Source organism: Macaca mulatta, chromosome 12 (assembly GCF_049350105.2).
Source record: "Macaca mulatta isolate MMU2019108-1 chromosome 12, T2T-MMU8v2.0, whole genome shotgun sequence".
NCBI lineage: Eukaryota > Metazoa > Chordata > Mammalia > Primates > Cercopithecidae > Macaca > Macaca mulatta.
In genome coordinates this window covers 27,513,855-27,530,863 of record NC_133417.1, presented here as the reverse complement: position 1 = coordinate 27,530,863, position 17,009 = coordinate 27,513,855, and the positions used below count along the sequence as shown (strand labels likewise).

General features: G+C 38.8%; 1 protein-coding gene and 1 pseudogene across 1 annotated transcript in view; both read left to right on the top strand.

Moving 5' to 3' along the window:
- Positions 1-7,287, top strand: part of DARS1 (aspartyl-tRNA synthetase 1) — an 82,604-nt gene extending 75,317 nt beyond the window's left edge. The window contains exons 13-16 of the mRNA XM_015110010.3: positions 716-796; positions 1,787-1,898; positions 2,076-2,147; positions 6,564-7,287. Coding sequence (XP_014965496.1) covers positions 716-796; positions 1,787-1,898; positions 2,076-2,147; positions 6,564-6,655 — 357 coding nt within the window. The 3' untranslated portion in view covers positions 6,656-7,287. The remainder of the gene's footprint in view (positions 1-715; positions 797-1,786; positions 1,899-2,075; positions 2,148-6,563) is intronic.
- A 6,886-nt stretch (positions 7,288-14,173) lies between these two features.
- On the top strand, positions 14,174-15,838 carry LOC100430289 (glycoprotein endo-alpha-1,2-mannosidase-like protein pseudogene; annotated as a pseudogene).
- Positions 15,839-17,009: the final 1,171 nt, after the last annotated feature.

Sequence of the window (17,009 nt, the reverse complement as noted above, 5' to 3'; positions counted from 1 at the left end):
TAAATTACGTCAAATTTCCCAAAATAATTCATAGACTTAATATAGTTTCTATAACAACCAAAAGGATTTCAGATAATTTTTTTCATTATAAAATGCATCAGAATGACTAGATGAACTAGAATAACAAAGAAAAAAGTAAATTCAAAGATGTTTATCAAAGCATAATTTAGAATGGGGAAGAAATTAGAAAGGGATTACATGTTCAAAAAAAAAAGAACAGGAAAAAAATGAATATTTAAACCGTAGGCCTGGCACAGTGGCTCATGCCTGTAATTCTAGCACTTTGAGAGGCCGACATAGGAGGATCACTTGAGGCCAGGAGTTCAAGACCAGCCTGGGCAAACACAGCGAGATTCCATCTCTACAAAAAATTTTAAAAATTAGCCAGGCTCCTATTTAAGCCATGATCACATCATGCACTCCAGCCTAAGCAACAGAGCAAGACCCCATCTCTTAAAAAAAAAAAAATTTTTTTTGAGAACTATGAATAATAAGCAATGCCTAAAAATTAGGTATTGCAATAATTTATGACACCATGGCAAAATGCTATACGATAAAAATGTTACTTGAAGAAAAGCAAGATATTCATTGTATATACAGTATAATTAGAGTAATTATGAAGAACCAAAGTTTTTGTGTAAAAAAGTTAATTACCAAAATGTTAGCCATTTTACTTTTTAAAAATGTATTTTAATTGCATTTATTCTTTTTATAGTATGATACAGATTTTTATATTCTTGATAAATATCCATTGGCTGTAAGACCTTTCTATACGATGCCTGACCCAAGAAATCCTGTAAGTAATTTGGCTTTAAGTAACCCATTTGGGGGCAGAAGGGAAATTTTATTGCCACTGTCAGAATGCATAATGGGAATAATGGTTTTCATTAATAATTTGCAGTTTTGATAGACATACGTATTACCACTGATGTCTGTCACCACTGGTCAAAATGATATTGTAAAATTTGAATATTCTAGAAAATTAATTTTTAAAACCTATGTTAAAATCATTTTCCTTGGTCATTTTTCTGAAGATTAATGAGGGAGAAAGACTATGTAAATTATAAATAGTACTACTAGTTTTGCATACTTTAGCAAATCATCCTGTCATTGACCTTAAACTGGGAATTCACATTGTATCCTGGAAGTTAATAATCTAAATAATGTCTTATGGTCTTTTACCATTTTTCCATTGCAGTGGTTTCTAAATTTTACTGTGCATCAGAATCACTTGGAGGGCTTTTTAAAACATCAATTGCTGGGGCCCACCCAGAATTTCTCATTAGTTGCTCTGGAATGGGAGCCTGATCATTTTGCTGGCCCCACTCCAGACCAACTAACAAATTTCTGGTAATACTGAAGCTACTGGTCCGGGAATCACACTTTGAAAACCACTGGTTTATTGAAAGACAGGGGATTAAAGTAAAAATAATAATAAAGACTCACACCTATTAACTTGGAGTTCCAGAAGTCACCCCAAAATCATATCAAGCTTAAAAACATCTCAGATGATAAAGTGAAATAAGGCTCAGCACCACTTCTTAAAAATTAGATGTGGCGCTCTGATTTGTTGTTGGGGGGTGTGGGAGGAGAGCACAAAATTGATATAAACAAAGAAAAAGTTATTCAGCCCTCAGTAGTTTAATTCTACTTTAGAGAACAAGGTTGCATTGTTAATTATAGGAAAAAATGAACTTGCTCTTCATGCAGCAGAGATTTTTTTCTGTATATGTGTAATAGAAATAGGATAGTAGTCACTTGAAGAGTGGTGTTTTTTCTCTTGCAGAAACAGTCCAACTCTTACGATATGTTCATGAGAGGAGAAGAAATATTGTCAGGAGCTCAAAGAATACATGATCCTCAGCTGCTAACAGAGAGAGCTTTACATCATGGAATTGGTAAACAACTTAAAATAATTTAAGAGAGTGTATTTTCTGAAAATAATACATTGTAAACATTTAAAAGACTTCTCGGTCTTTTTTAAAAGTCTCCATTGAACAGTAATTGCTTTTGTGATTTTTTAAGATAAATAAGATGATAAATTATATTTTGTTTTGTTTTGTGTCTTTTTGTAGATTTGGAGAAAATCAAGGCTTACATTGATTCCTTCCGCTTTGGAGCTCCTCCTCATGCTGGTGGAGGCATTGGTAATATTCTGTTATTGCTTACAAATAAGTTCATAAGTTCTAAGTATAATACAAATTTGAATTACAAGAATTTTTAAAAGTCAATTATGACATAAGTGAAAATTTGATTTCCAAGAAACAAAATGAACAGCTAACTTGTGTTTTAAAATATTATTGTCATAAAGTTCTAGCCATTTTTTCTCTTAAGAGTTTTTAGAAGCCAAATGCCTTGTAAGTGGAATATCCTGTTTTCTCTCTTGCTACTGTGAGTTCATTCACATTAGCACAAATTAAAACTCTACCTTAAAATAGCTCAAAGAGCTGCTAAGTGTTTTTATTGAGATGTAGCACTTGCTTGACCTTAAGAACACTTCTACGGTATATGTAAGGGACTGCTTTGCGATTGAAAATCAGTAAATATTTAACTCATCTTTGGATGTCCATATCAAACATTCTTAAAAATTTTGAATGTATAGTTTTATTGAAGTGTTTGTTGTTTGTTTTGGGTTTTTTTGGAAAATACAATATGTACTTACAAAATTTTCAAATTAAAATTGGTAGAGGGACAGTCTTTTCAACAGATGGTACAGAGAAAACTGATGTCCATTTGCAGGAGATTGAAATGAGACACTTACCTAACATCACATACAAAAATAAACTCAAAATGGATCAAAGGCCTAAATGTAAAACCTATATTTAAATCGCCAATAGGCATATGGAAAAAAATGCTCGACATCACTAAACATTAGGGAAATATAAATTAAAACCTCAGTGAGATAACCATCTCACACCTGTGGCTGTTCGCCAGAAGATAATGGATAATTGTTGGTGAGGATGTGGAGAAAGGGGAATCCGTATTTGTAAATAGTTGACGGGAATGTAAAATTGGTACAGCCGTTAGGAAAAACAGGATGAAGATTCTTCTAAACGTTACAATGAGAATTACCGTATGATTCAGTAATTCCTTATCTGGTCTTATATACCAAGGGAAATAAAATCAGTATGTTGAAGACATTTGTGCACTCTCATGTTCAATGCAGCATTATTTACAATAGCCAAGATATAGAAATGACCTTAGTGTCCATCAGTGGATGAATGGATAAAGAAAGTATAGTATAGATTGAGTATCCCTTACCCAAAATGTTTGGGACCAGAAGCATGTCTGATTTTGGATTTTTTTTCAGATTTTATAATATTTGCATTGTACTTACTGGTTAAACATGCCAAATCTAGAAACCTGAAATGCTCCAGTGAGCATTTTTGGTTTTTTTGTTTGTGTTTTTGAGTATCATGTTGGCATTCAAAAAGTCTCAGATTTTGAAGTATTTTGGATGTTCATATTAGGAACACTCAACCTATTTTATCTATACAATGAAATAACACTGCCTTTAAAAAGAAGGAAATCCTGTCATTTGTAGCAATGTAGAGTAACCTAGAGGACATCATGCTAAACAAATTAGCAAATCAGACACAGAAAGACAAATACTGCATGATCTCACATACATATGGTACCTTTTAAAAGTTGAACCCATAGACAAAGAGTAGAATGGTTGTTGGAATGGGGAGAAGTTGGTCTAAGGGTATGAAGATTGAATTAGGATGATTAAGTTCTGGAGATCCATTGTTCTACATTGTGACTGCAGGTAATGTATGCTTGAAAATTGCTAAAAGAGTAGATTTTAAATGTTCTTTCCACAAAAAATATAGGTATGCAAGATGATAGATAAGTTAATCAGCTTGATTTAATCATTTCACAGTGTATCAGAGTGTCACATTGTACACTGTAAATACATACAATTTTTGTCAATTGTAACTCAATAAAGCTGGGCAAAATTTTAAAAATAAATAGCACCAGTTAAGGTCATTACATATGGTTTTTTGTTTTCTTGTTTTTTTAAGTTTCGGGATACATGTGCAGGATGTGCAGGTTTGTTAACATAGTAAAAGTGTGCCATAGGGGCTTGCTGCATCTGTCAACCCATCACCTATGTATTAAGCCCTGCATGCATCGCTCTTTTTCCCAATGCTCTCTCCAACCCCACTCTCCCAACAGGCCCCAGTGTGTGTTGTTCCCCTCCCTGTGTCCATGTGTTCTCATTGTTCAGCTCCCACTTATAAGTGAGAACATGTGGTGTTTGGTTTTCTGTTCCTGCGTTAGTTTGTTGAGGATAATGGCTTCAGCTTCATCCATATCCCTGCAAAGGACATGATGTCACTCCTTTTTGTGGCTGCATAGTATTCCATGGTGTATATGTACTACGTTTTCTTTATCCAGTCTATCATTGGGCATTTGGGTTGATCCCATGTCTTTGCTATTATGAATAGTGCTGCAATGAACATACACGTGCATGTACCTTTATTATTCAGAATCCACAAAGAACTCAAACAAATTTACAAGAAAAAAGCGAAACAACCCCATTAAAAAGTGGGCAAAGGACATGAACAGACATTTCTCAAAAGAAGACATTTATGCAGTCAACAAACATGAAGAAAAGCTCAACATCACTGATCATTAGAGAAATGCAAATCAAAACCACAATGAGATACCTTCTCACACCAGTCAGAATGGCGATTATTAAAAAGTCTAGAAACAACAGATGCTGACAAGGTTACAGAGAAATAGGAATGCTTTTACACTGTTGGTGGGAATTTAAATTAATTCAACCATTGTGGAAGACAGTATGGCGATTCCTCAAAGATTTAGAACTGGAAATACCATATGACCCAGCAGTCCCATTCCTCTGGATGTAAACATGATTTTTTTTAAGAGTTGTAGAGATGAATGACAGTGATGATTGCACAACATCGTGAGTGTATTTGGTACTACTAAACTGGACACTTAAAAATAGTTCTGATGGGCCGGGCACGGTGGCTCAAGCCTGTAATCCCAGCACTTTGGGAGGCCGAGACGGGCGGATCACGAGGTCAGGAGTTCGAGACCATCCTGGCTAACACGGTGAAACCCCGTCTCTACTAAAAAATACAAAAAACTAGCCGGGCGAGGTGGTGGGCGCCTGTAGTCCCAGCTACTCGGGAGGCTGAGGCAGGAGAATGGCGTAAAAACCCGGGAGGCGGAGCTTGCAATGAGCTGAGATCCGGCCACTGCACTCCAGCCTGGGCGACACAGCGAGACTCCGTCTCAAAAAAAAAAAAAAATAGTTCTGATGGTAGATTTTATATGTATTTTAACACTGTTTTTTAAATTGGAGGAGGAAAAAGGAGAATACTGCATATTCGCCTCCCTACAGGAAACCATTGTTTCTAGTTTTCAGCTTACCTTTGCAAAGATATCTTCGCATATACAAAAAGACACACACACACATTTCTTTAAATATTTTTACACAAATTGTAGCATACTATTATATATAAACCATTTAGTAATTTGCATTTTTTACTTAATGTATCATTTTTTAAAATATGAGCCCAGATGGAGAAGAAATACTTTAATGTATCTTATAACTTGTTATCAATAGCTAAAGAGCTTTTTCATTCTTTTTACATCTCTACATGGAATCCATTGAAAGGAGGAACCATAATCTTGTTAACCACTTTCCAAAAATCAGTTTCTTTTTTACAGTCAAAACACTTAGTATAATAATGTACTCCAGAGCTTTTTATCATAGGGTCCACCATGTTAAATGTCTATAGAATTACAATAAATTTTCGCACACTTCTATTATTGCTTAAGCAAGTTTATGGCTCTGATCCTCATTGCCTGGACTATATAATCAGAGTGTGGTATCATTTGAAATGTTCAAGCTTATAAAGTCTTTTGTTTTTCTTATTGTTTACATCATAGATTTTGTTCATTCATGTAGATTTTTTTCTTTTTTTTTTTTTGAGACAGAGTCTCACTCTGTCGCCCACACTGGAGTCTAGTGGCACGATCTCGGCTCACTGCAAGCTCCGCCTCCCGGGCTCACACCATTCTCCTACCTCATCCTCCTGAGTAGCTGGGACTACAGGCGCCCGCCACCACGCCTGGCTAATTTCTTGTATTTTTTAGTAGAGACGGGGTTCCACCGTGTTAGCCGCGCCTGGCTAATTTTTTGTATTTTTTAGTAGAGACGGGGTTTCACCGGGTTCGCCAGAATGGTCTCGATCTCCTGACCTCGTGATCTGCCCGTCTCGGCCTCCCAAAGTGCTGGGATTACAGGCTTGAGCCACCACGCCTGGCTCATACAGATTTTTGTGGTTCACATTTTAGACTCCATACCACTTAAGGATATATTACTTAGTCCTTTTCATTTATAGGAGCATCTTTATTTCTGAATCAATACTCAAAACAATTTTAAATAAACCCAAAATAATAGGAGTCATTTTCTTTCCTAATAAGGAAAAGTATTTAGTTTAACAATTATATTTATGTTTATAGTACTAAGTAAGACCCTGAGAGATTTTCAGAAAGGAATTAATGATTATTTTTGTCTTCCCCAGGGTTGGAAAGAGTGACTATGCTGTTTCTGGGATTGCATAATGTTCGTCAGACCTCCATGTTCCCTCGTGATCCCAAACGACTCACTCCTTAAATTCACATCTTGCCTCTGAACTCCAGTGTGGATGACAGAGCGAGACCCTGCCTCAAAAAAAACAAAAAAGAAAGCCACACTTACTCTTTCCAGTAACCTGCTAGTGCACAGGCTCTACTTTAGGTACTTAAAATATGCACTAGAATAAATTTGCAAGGCCCTAAAGTATCACTGTTATTTTTGGAGTAATTCAGTATAGATATGTTTAAAAGAGATTTTTATAACTTCAGACGTGCGTCAGTAGGAAATACTTGAGAAATTAATATGGTTATGTGAAAAATTCATATTCTGTTACTACAGTAAATGTTACGAGTTTTAAACAGTTAAGATTGTACAACTTTTCTTCTTTTCTATATTACAAGGGCCCCAGTGTTAATGTCTTAGATTTTCAGTATTTGAACTTATTTTTTTAAATTCTGACATTGGAATAAGAATATTCAGGTAGCATCTGAAATTTTAATGATTGTATAATTGGCATATCATGGAAAATTAACCAGAAAGTATCAGTTCTTAAAAGTTATGTCTAGAAATTATGTAAAGCAGGCTAAAATACTGGTTAGAAAGTATTCAGTGTAATCTTGTATTAAATTGTTAAATTCTAAACTTGAATTTCAATAAAATTTTAAAGCTAATTATAGTTTGTTTTTGTGTAACTTTGTGACCATCTGATTTTATAACTGGTGCTAGGCATTTATAATTTGGGAAAAGAAAAAATACACAACTGGTTTATATAAATAAATGAAGACTAATATGTTGTCAACATGTATTCATTTCAGATATTTAGATGGGCATAGAGATAGAGTTCTTAAAGTTGACAGCTTGGGTCGGTTGACACTTCATTTCACATGGGTTAAAATATATTGCAGAATTTTGTTTCATTTTTAACTGGAACTGGTACTGATACTTAGTGAACGTCACTAAAATACAGTCCCATCTTATCCATCAAAAAGAAATTTTTGTGTAAGAATTACAATTGGAAGCACTTTCCCTCTAGATTATTACAAATGTTGATGCTAATGTTAATTTTACATGAACCACAAATATTGGGCAGGAACAAAACATATTTTTGTACAGGAAGAAAAAATTATATGCAGAAAAATAGGAGGGTCAAAAAGTTAGGAAGTTACCCCTGGACCACAAACATCTGCCCATTATTTTTGAAAGTTAAAGAGAGTTTTTACCACCTAGATTGTGCAGTCTTTGAAAGTTTAGATTCAGTTCTTATTTTTTCTTTCATATCCTACCAGAATACCTTAAATATAGAAGGCACCCCAAAAGTATTTCATAATTTAATCCACAGCAAGAAAAAATGAATATCCATCTTTTTCTATAGTATGTAATTGCTAGGCCCTCAAATAGTACAATAATATTGGCCCCAGAGCTGTTCTCAATTTCATGTAATTATAGCTTGTTTTAAAATAAAGTTTGTAAAGTCTTACAATGATGTAATCTTTTTTATTGTGAAGGTTTTCAAACATGCTGACCAAATTAGAACATGATAAAATACTCTTGTACCTATTATCCAGTCTTATCAAATTTTAACACTATCACATTTGCTTCAGTTTTTTTTTTTTTTTTTAATTTTTATGTATTTGTTTTGAGACCGGGTTATGAAACTGGCTAATTTTTGTATTTTGGTAGAGACAAGATTTCTCCATGTTGCCCAGTCTGGTCTTGAACTTCTGGCCTCAAGTGATCCATCTGCCTTCACCTCCCAAAGTGCTGGGATTACAGGTGTGAGCCGCTGTACCTGACCTTCTTTTATATATTTATTTATTTTTTGAGACAAGTCTTGCTCTGTGGTCGGCTGGAGTGCAGTGGCATGATCTCGGCTCACTGCAACCTTCTCCCCAGTTCAAGGGATTCTCCTCAGCCTCCCAAGTAGCTGGGATTACAGGTTCCCACCACCACGCCCAGCCAATTTTTGTATTTTTAGTAGAGATGGGGTTTCTCCATGTTGGCCAGGCTGGTCTCGAACTCCTGACCTCAGGTGATCCGCCTGCCTGGGCATCCCAGAATGCTGGGATTATGGGTGTGAGCCACTGTGCCTGCCTGGCCCTTATTTTTTAAAGAGAAAAATTTTTTTTAAAAATTGTGGGCATAGTTAAGGCACCCTCTTACAGGTAACTATTATGAATTCAACCTTTTATTCTTTTTTCTGTTTTTATATTTTCGCCAAATATTTACGTTTCTATAAATGTAAATGTCTAATATTGTTTTGCAGATTTGATATGTAAATCCTGAGATTTTCATTGGAATTACCTTAAATTTATAGAATAATTTGAAAAGGCTTGGAATTTCCTTCTCTTTAGTCTTCCAGTGAATAAACATGGTATATCTCTTCATTTATTGATTTTTTTAATTGTAGTAAAACATTTTTATATCTTTAAAAGTATTTTGCTTTTTGTGTGATGTTATTGTTTACTCCTATCAGCATTTTATTCTCAAAATTATCAAAGAATTTAGTACTGTTAATGCTGGAGGCAAATATCTTTCCATTTTAGCTCTACATCCTTGTCCTTTGCAGATCTGAAGATATTTTAGCTGAGTCAGAACAGCCTTGCCAAGGATCTGCTAACCATGTGGTGAGGGGAGAAACTGGTGAGGTAGCTTAGTGTTTTTTGTGGCCAGGATTTAATGAGTAATGAAATATTCAGTGTAACAAAATGTAAAAGATCACACTCTTGTTGCCCAGGCTGGAGTGCAGGGGCAGGATCTCAACTCACTGTATCCTCCACCTCCTGGGCTCAAGCAGTCTACCTCAGCCCCCTAAGTAGCTGGGACTACAGGCCCACACCACCACACCCAGCTAACTTTTGTACGTTTAGTAAAGATACGTAGTAGTTGTCATGTTGCCCAGGCTGGTCTTGAACTCCTGGGCTCAAGCGATCCACCTGCCTTGGGCCCTCAGAGTGCTGGGATTACAGACACGAGCCACCGTGCCCGGCTTGTGTATTTTTTCAGTTTCAGCCCAGAAATAAATGTTCCCCATGAATTCAATCATAATATAGACACTACTTTGTTTACTGTAATTTTATTTAACATTAGCATATTAAAACTGCTTTTAATTTTCCAGTTTATGTTAGAACATCTTACAGTGTTTTTTTTTCTACTGGGAATGAAACCATGCCCCAAGGAGTTAAAAAAAAAAAAAGTAACAAAAATTCTTGGGTGTGCAGGATAAATGGATAAGAAAAACAACTTAAGACTCGCCTCCCTTAAAAGAAAACTGTCTAAAATCAGTTAAAACCAATATGGCTAACTAGAGTTTACACAGCAAGCTTGCTAATGTTACAGCCTAAAGTTTCACCACATATTTTATACTAACTACCTCCAAATTGGCACATGGGACCCATAAAGAGGCATAAAGAGGTAATACACACACCAAAGAACTTTCCAGACCTCTTCCACCAATCACCTACTAATCCCAGAATCCACCCCCTAAAGGATAAAATCACTGCCTTAACACCAGCACAGAGAGAGCAATTTGAGCTGCACTCCTGTCTCCTTGTAAGTCACTTGAAATAAAAAGCTTTTCTCAGAAACCCAGTGTCATTTTATTGGCTTAGAGCATTGGGCAGTGAGCCCCTTCTGCTTGGTAGCAGGATTGGGATCTCCTTTTCCGTGACATTTTTGAATTGTTAGGAGGGTAAAGAACACTATCAGTTATCAATTTTTATATGTTGCCTTTTTATGCAGCAGTATTCTTGATCTCTTACTCGTTCTAATAGTATTGAGTATCTTATATTTTCAAGATAGGTGGACAGGTGTGAGAAAGGATAGCATAACAGTAAGAAGTATGGATTCTTTTAGCCACACTACCTGGGTTCAGATTCTGGTTTTGCTCTTACATTAACAAATGTATAACCTTGGATAACTTGCTTATCCTCAGCTTTCCTCATTTGCGGAATCCTACATCATGAGACTATTATGGGAATTAAAGAGTGTAGAACACAGAATAGTGTGGGGCAAAATAAGAGTTTAGTCTTTTCCTGCCTCATTCTTATATTTGCCGATTGCATTAATTAGATGGGTTCTTGAGTAGAGTGTTGAATAAAAGCAGTGATGGAGGCATACTTGTATTTTTTAATTTAAATACGAAAGTCTTGAGATTAAGTGTGATAATTTCTGTAGGTGGTTTTTGTTTTCACTGTGTTTTTTTGTTTTTGAGACAGGGCCTCGCTCTCTTAGGCTGGAGTGCAGTGGTGCAATTTCAGCTCACTGCAGTCTCGACCACCCAGGCTCAAGCAATCCTCCCACCTCAGCCTCCCAAGTAACTGGGACTACAGGTGCGTGTCACCACACCCAGCTAATTTTTTGTACTTTTTTGTAGAGACAAAAAACGTATGTTGCTCAGTCTGATCTTGAATTCCTGGGTTCAAGAGATCCACCTGCCTCAGCTTCCCAAAGTGCTGGGATTACAGACATGAGCCACTTTGCCTGGCCTTTAGATTTTTAATAAACGTCTTTTATCAGGTTAATGAAGATTTCATTTGTTCACTTTCTGTTATGAATAAATTTTGAATTTGTCAAATACTTTATCAGTATTTGCTGTGATTTTTTCATTGTTGTTTGGATATAGTAGACTATAGCAACAGAAATCCCTGATTCTGTTTTTCTGGAATAAATGTTGTTTGATCACTACGTATTATTTTGTGTATGCAGCTGGGCATGGACAACATAGCAAGACCTCATCTCAACAAAAAATGAAAATTACCCAGTGTGGCGGCACATGTTTGTAGTCCTAACTACTTGGGAGGCTGAGCCAGGTGGATGACTGGAGCTCAAGCATTCAAGGTACAGAGAGCTATGATTGTATCACCACACCCTTGCCTGGGTTACACAGTGAAACCTTATCTCTAAAAATAAACATTTTTAAAGTAAATTTTGTGTATGTACTACTGAATTCAATTTGATAATTTTATTTAAATTTTTTTCATTTTGTTCAGGTATACACAACAATTCATTTTAAGTGTACAGTTTTATGAATTTTGGTAATTGTATAGAGTCAAGTAACCTTCACCATACTCAAGCTACAGAACATTTCCACTGCCCCAGAAAGTTTCATAGTGTATCTTTATAGTCAGTCCCCATTGCTAGCAACCCAAGGTCTATTTTTGCCTTTTCTAGAATTTTATATAAACAGAACAATACAGTATGCAGTCTTTTGTATTTAACTTCTTTCATTAAGCATAATTTTTTGAGATTCACCCATGTTGTTGCATATATTAATAATGTGTTTCTTTTTATTGAGTAGTATTCTGTAGAACAGATATACTGTAATTTTTTTATCCATTCACCAGTTAATGGATATCTAGGTAGCTTCCAGTTTTTAATCTATAATGAATAATGCTGCTGTGAGCAATCATTTGCAAGTCTTTATATAGACATGTTTCTATTTCTTTTGGATAGATACCTAAGCATAAATTTTCTGGATTATATAAGTGTACTGTCTTGGTTTGTACTACTATAACAAAATACCATAGATTGGGTAATTTAAAAAAAACAGAAATTTATTTCTCATAGTTCTGGAGACTGAGAAGTCCAAGATCAGGGTGCCAGCAGTGTCTGGTGAGGGACTCAGTCCCTACTTCGAAGATGGTGCCTGGTTGCTGCATCCTCTGGAAGGAACAAATGCTGTATCCTCACATGGCAGAAGGAACAGAAGGGCAAGAAAAGGTCTAAACTACTCTCCAGCCCTTTGATAAGGTGGATAATCCATTCGTGAGGGCAAAGCCTCATGACTTAATCACTTCGCAAAAGGCCCCACCTCAACACCACCACAATGGGAATTAAGTTTCAACATGAATTTGTTTTTTCTTTCCAACTTTTATTTTTGGTTCAAGGGGTACATATGCCAGTTTTCTACATGAGTAAATTGCATGTTGAGGGGGTTTTGGAGTAAAGATTATTTCATCACCCAGGTAATAAACATAGGTAGTTTTTGGTTTTGTTTTGTTTTGTTTTTCTCTCTTTTTCTGGAGTAGGTATTTGTAACAAAATGATAGGTAGTTTTCAATCCTCACCCTCCTCCCACCCTTGACCTTCAAGTAGACCCCCGTGTCTATTGCTCCTTCTTATGTTCACGTGTACTAAATGTTTAGCACCCACTTGTAAGTAAGAACATACAATATTTGGTTTTCTGTTCCTGCATTAATTTGCTTAGGATAATGGCCTCCAGCTCCATCAGTTTGCTGCAAAGGACATTATCTCATTCTTTTCTATGGTTACGTAGTATTCCGTGCTACACGTGTACCACATTTTCTTTATCCAGTCCACTGCTGATGGCTGTTTAGGTTGATTCCATGTCTTTACTATTGTGCATATAGTGCTGTGATGAACATACATGCTTATGTCTTTCGGGTAGAACGATTATATTCCTTGGGTATATACCCAGTAATGGGATTGTTAGGTTGAATGGGTAGTTTTATGTTTTTTGAGAAATCTCCAAATTGCTTTCCATAGTAGCTGAACCAATTTACATTCCCACCAGTAGTGTATAAACACTTCCTTTCTTCACAACCTCACCAGTATCTGTTATTTTCTGGCTTCTTAATAATAGTCATCCTCACTGGTGTGAAATGGTACCTCATTGTGGTTTTCATTTGCATTTCTCTAATGATTGGTGATATTGAGCATTTCTTCATATGCTCGTTGGCTGTGTGTCTTCTTTTGAGAAGCGTCTGTTCATGTCCTTTGCCTGTTTTTGTTTTTGGTTTTTTGTATTTTTAGTATAGATGAGGTTTCACCATGTTGGCCAGGCTGGTCTCAAACTTCTGACTTCAAGTGATCTGCCTCCCAAAGTGCTGGGATTACAGGCGTGAGCCATCGTGCCTGGCCCTAACTCATATTTTTAAGTGAATGTATATATAATACATTACTATATAGATGGGCTAAATAAGAATATGTTTTTTAACATGTTGTTAACATAACAATTTTTTTTTTCTTTTTTTCTCCACTGTACATGTTAGGATCTGGAAGTATTTAGACCATTAAAATAGCCTGGGTTTCTTTTGTTGTTGTGTTTTGTTTCTGGGCTATGGTTATAGATTCTAAGTGACACTGCCTTTGGCAGTATCTAACCATAAAAAAAAAATACAACATTCTCCCAATTTCTGTTTCAGTTCAGTTGGCTGGCACTTGAGGGTTTCTCTAGATTTTGAGTTGTATTTGCTACCTGCTGTGTCAGTTTCTCAAAAGTCAGATAGACTCAGATTAATACAAACATTTTTATTTTTCCACTTTCTGCCAAATGTCAACATCTGTACAAATGATTGGCTAACTCACCAAAGTAGTGCTTTGTTCACCACGTGGTGTTGTAAACCACAAAGTGACTGAGGCAAATCAGCTGATTAGAGGCTTATTTTGCCAAGGTTGAGGACACACCTGGGAAACAAAACACAAGTTACAGTTGGATCTGTGACCCATGCTTTCTACAGAGAAGGTTTGGGGAACTTCAATATTTAAAGGGGAAAAAGCAAGCAGGAGAGGAAGGGGGAAAAAAAGGAGGGAGGGTAGGCAGTGAGGCAAGCGGATGCATTCTTGTGAGGCTTTGATTAGGGCCCAGTGAATCTGCATTTTACATGTGAAAATAAAGGAGTAGGGGGAAAGTCAATTATGCATTTGTCTCAGCTCAGTAAATCTATATTTTGCATAAGATAAAGTAAGCATGTGAAGTTACAGCCGTCTGGGAACAAAAAAGGTTTTTTGTGTATGACTCAGTTCCCAAGTTTAACTTTTCCTTTGGCTTAGCTTGTATTCCTTAGATTGTATTTTTCTTTCACAGTGTCTTACATTTCCTCATCAGTACAGCAGAACCCACCACCAGCCCCTGATGTTCTCTCTCCAGATGGGCTGCATTTGCCATTTCTTCCCCTTGCTCAGCCATAAAACGTTGTCCTTTTATCTCATCAGACCGGACAAAACTTCAACCCTCGTTTCCCCAGGCCTACTTCTCTCTCCCAACACTTACAGAAATGAGTCTTCTGCTCCAAAAGCTGCTCAGGATCTTCCAAATACTCACCTGTCCATTCACTATATTGCAGGTTATTCAACCAATGAAAAACGTGACCATCTTACTATCAAAACCACATGGTTTTGGCGCTGTGGGAGGCGGGCGGGAGCCCAGGCCTGGAGCTGGCACCCTTGGAGCGACGCCCGGAGGGGTCCCCAGGCAGAGCCTGCGCGTCCACTTGGACCTGCACACCTTCTACCATATCGTGGTACCACAGGCCTCAATGTGGGGGCCACTACATTCACTGGGACCCCAAGATCTCGGCCAGCTACCCCCACAGCCGCCACAGCCCCCTAGACAACTTGGGCTCCAGCTTCTACATGGAGCTGGGGCCCTATGGCTACTGGGACCCTAGTGTCCTGGTCCCTTCCTGGTATCCACCCGGCATGGCTGATGGTCACAGGGAACCCTCAGATGACCTGGTGCCTGCCATTCTGGACACCACCCATCAGTGCAGATCCAGGTGACCGGATCCACATCCAACCCCACATCCACATCCAACCCCACGAGGCCAGGACGACATCACTGTGTGTGACAACATCAAGTATATCATTGACATGGATGACTCCCATGGTGCATTTTATCCCTGGAAGAACAGCGTGGGCAAGAGCACCCCACTCTTTTATATCTATGGCTCATACCTGACATCCCTTGAGGCCTGGACCCACCTCCTGACACCAAACAGGCCCCGCTATGGGGTCTTCATAGCGCTGCTGGTGGAAGAGGGCCACACCCACATGTCCCGGCTGTGGGATTTGACAGCATGTCCACCTATTTTGTCTCCAGCAGTTTCTCCTGAGGCTCCTCCCATCAGAACTGGAAAGCTGTGAAGAACTTTTGTGATGCCAACAACCTCATGTCCATTCCCAGCGTGGGGCCTGGCTGCATTGACAGACACTAGCATCCAGGCCTGGAACGACCACAATACGGAGAACAGGGTCAATGGCAAGGACTATGACAGGGCCCTGCAGGTGGCCCCGAGAGGGGTGAGGCCCAAGAGCAGCTCCATCACCTCCTTCAATGAGTGGCCCGAGGGCACCCAGATGGAGAAGGCCGCTCCCAAGAAGACACCCCCGCCTGTATTTGGACTACCCGCCTCTTCAGCACAGCTTGTACCTGGAGCTGACCCGCCGCTGGGTGAGCACTTCATCAAAGAGAAGGTGCAGTAGCTCAGGTGAGGGGCCTGTAAACACGGGCGTGAGGTGCCGATGCCCTTGCCTCGCTGGAATGTCACCACGTGGGGCTCGGCTGGGGCTGGAGGCACTCAATCCTTCCCACGTTGGCAGCTGAGTGCTTCTGGGTGGGCCCTCAGGCCTGGGCCCGTGTAGCACAGAGCCGGTTCCTCAGGCAAGTGGTGCTGGGGTGCTGTGGGGATGGGAACCACCAAGGCTGACAGGTGACTGGACTTAGCCCAGGGCAGCTCCATGTCCGGGGAACACTTTCATATAACCCCTTCTAGTTTTGAACTCCGCAGCAGGCCAGTGCTGTGTGGTGGCCACCTAGTCACCGCCCTTGGAAGGGTGTCAGGGTCTGGGCTCGCATGCGCCCTGCTCCCTTCTGCCAGCCTGCGTCCTCTCCTCAGTCCTCCTTCCCACATCGTCTGTCTTCTCTAAGCTAGGGAGCCATATTGAGACTTCTAAAAAGGGAACTTCTAGGTTTAAGCTCCTCCCAGTAGACTCCTGAACCCAATTATCTGGAAATCATCCTGAGCGCTCTCAGGTTCATTGAACACTTGCTCCTCAAACACGTTCCTATGTGCCAGGTGCCAGGGAAAACTTGACCAAGGAGCGGTTCCTGTCCTGAAACTTACAGGACCCAAGCTTTCCTTATCCAGTGCAGCCTTGTAGCTAGTGCCTGGGCACAGGCGTTTTTCTTTTTGCAGTTTTACCCAGTGTTGGGAGTTCAGTTCTTTTTACTCCAAAAAATACCTCTATGTGGCTGGGCACAGTAGCTCACGCCTGTAATCCCAGCACTTTGCGAGGCTGAGGTGAAAGGATCACAAGGTCAAGAGTTCGAGACCAGCCTGGCCAACAGGCGAAACCCCATCTCTAAAAATACAAAAATTAGCCAGGCATGGTGGTGGGCGCCTGTAATCCCAGCTACTCAGAAGGCTGAGACAAGAGAATCACTTGAACCTGGGAGGCAGAGGTTGCAGTGAGCCGAGATCCTGCCATCGCACTCCAGCCTGGGCAACAAAAGCAAGACTCCGTCTCAAAAACAAAATGAAACAAAACAAAACAAAAACAAAAAACCCAAAACCTCTGTGCTCCAGAGCCTGCTTTTTCCCAGATGCATATTTAGCTCTAGGGAGAGGAATAGGAGGACACCCCCTCCCTTTAG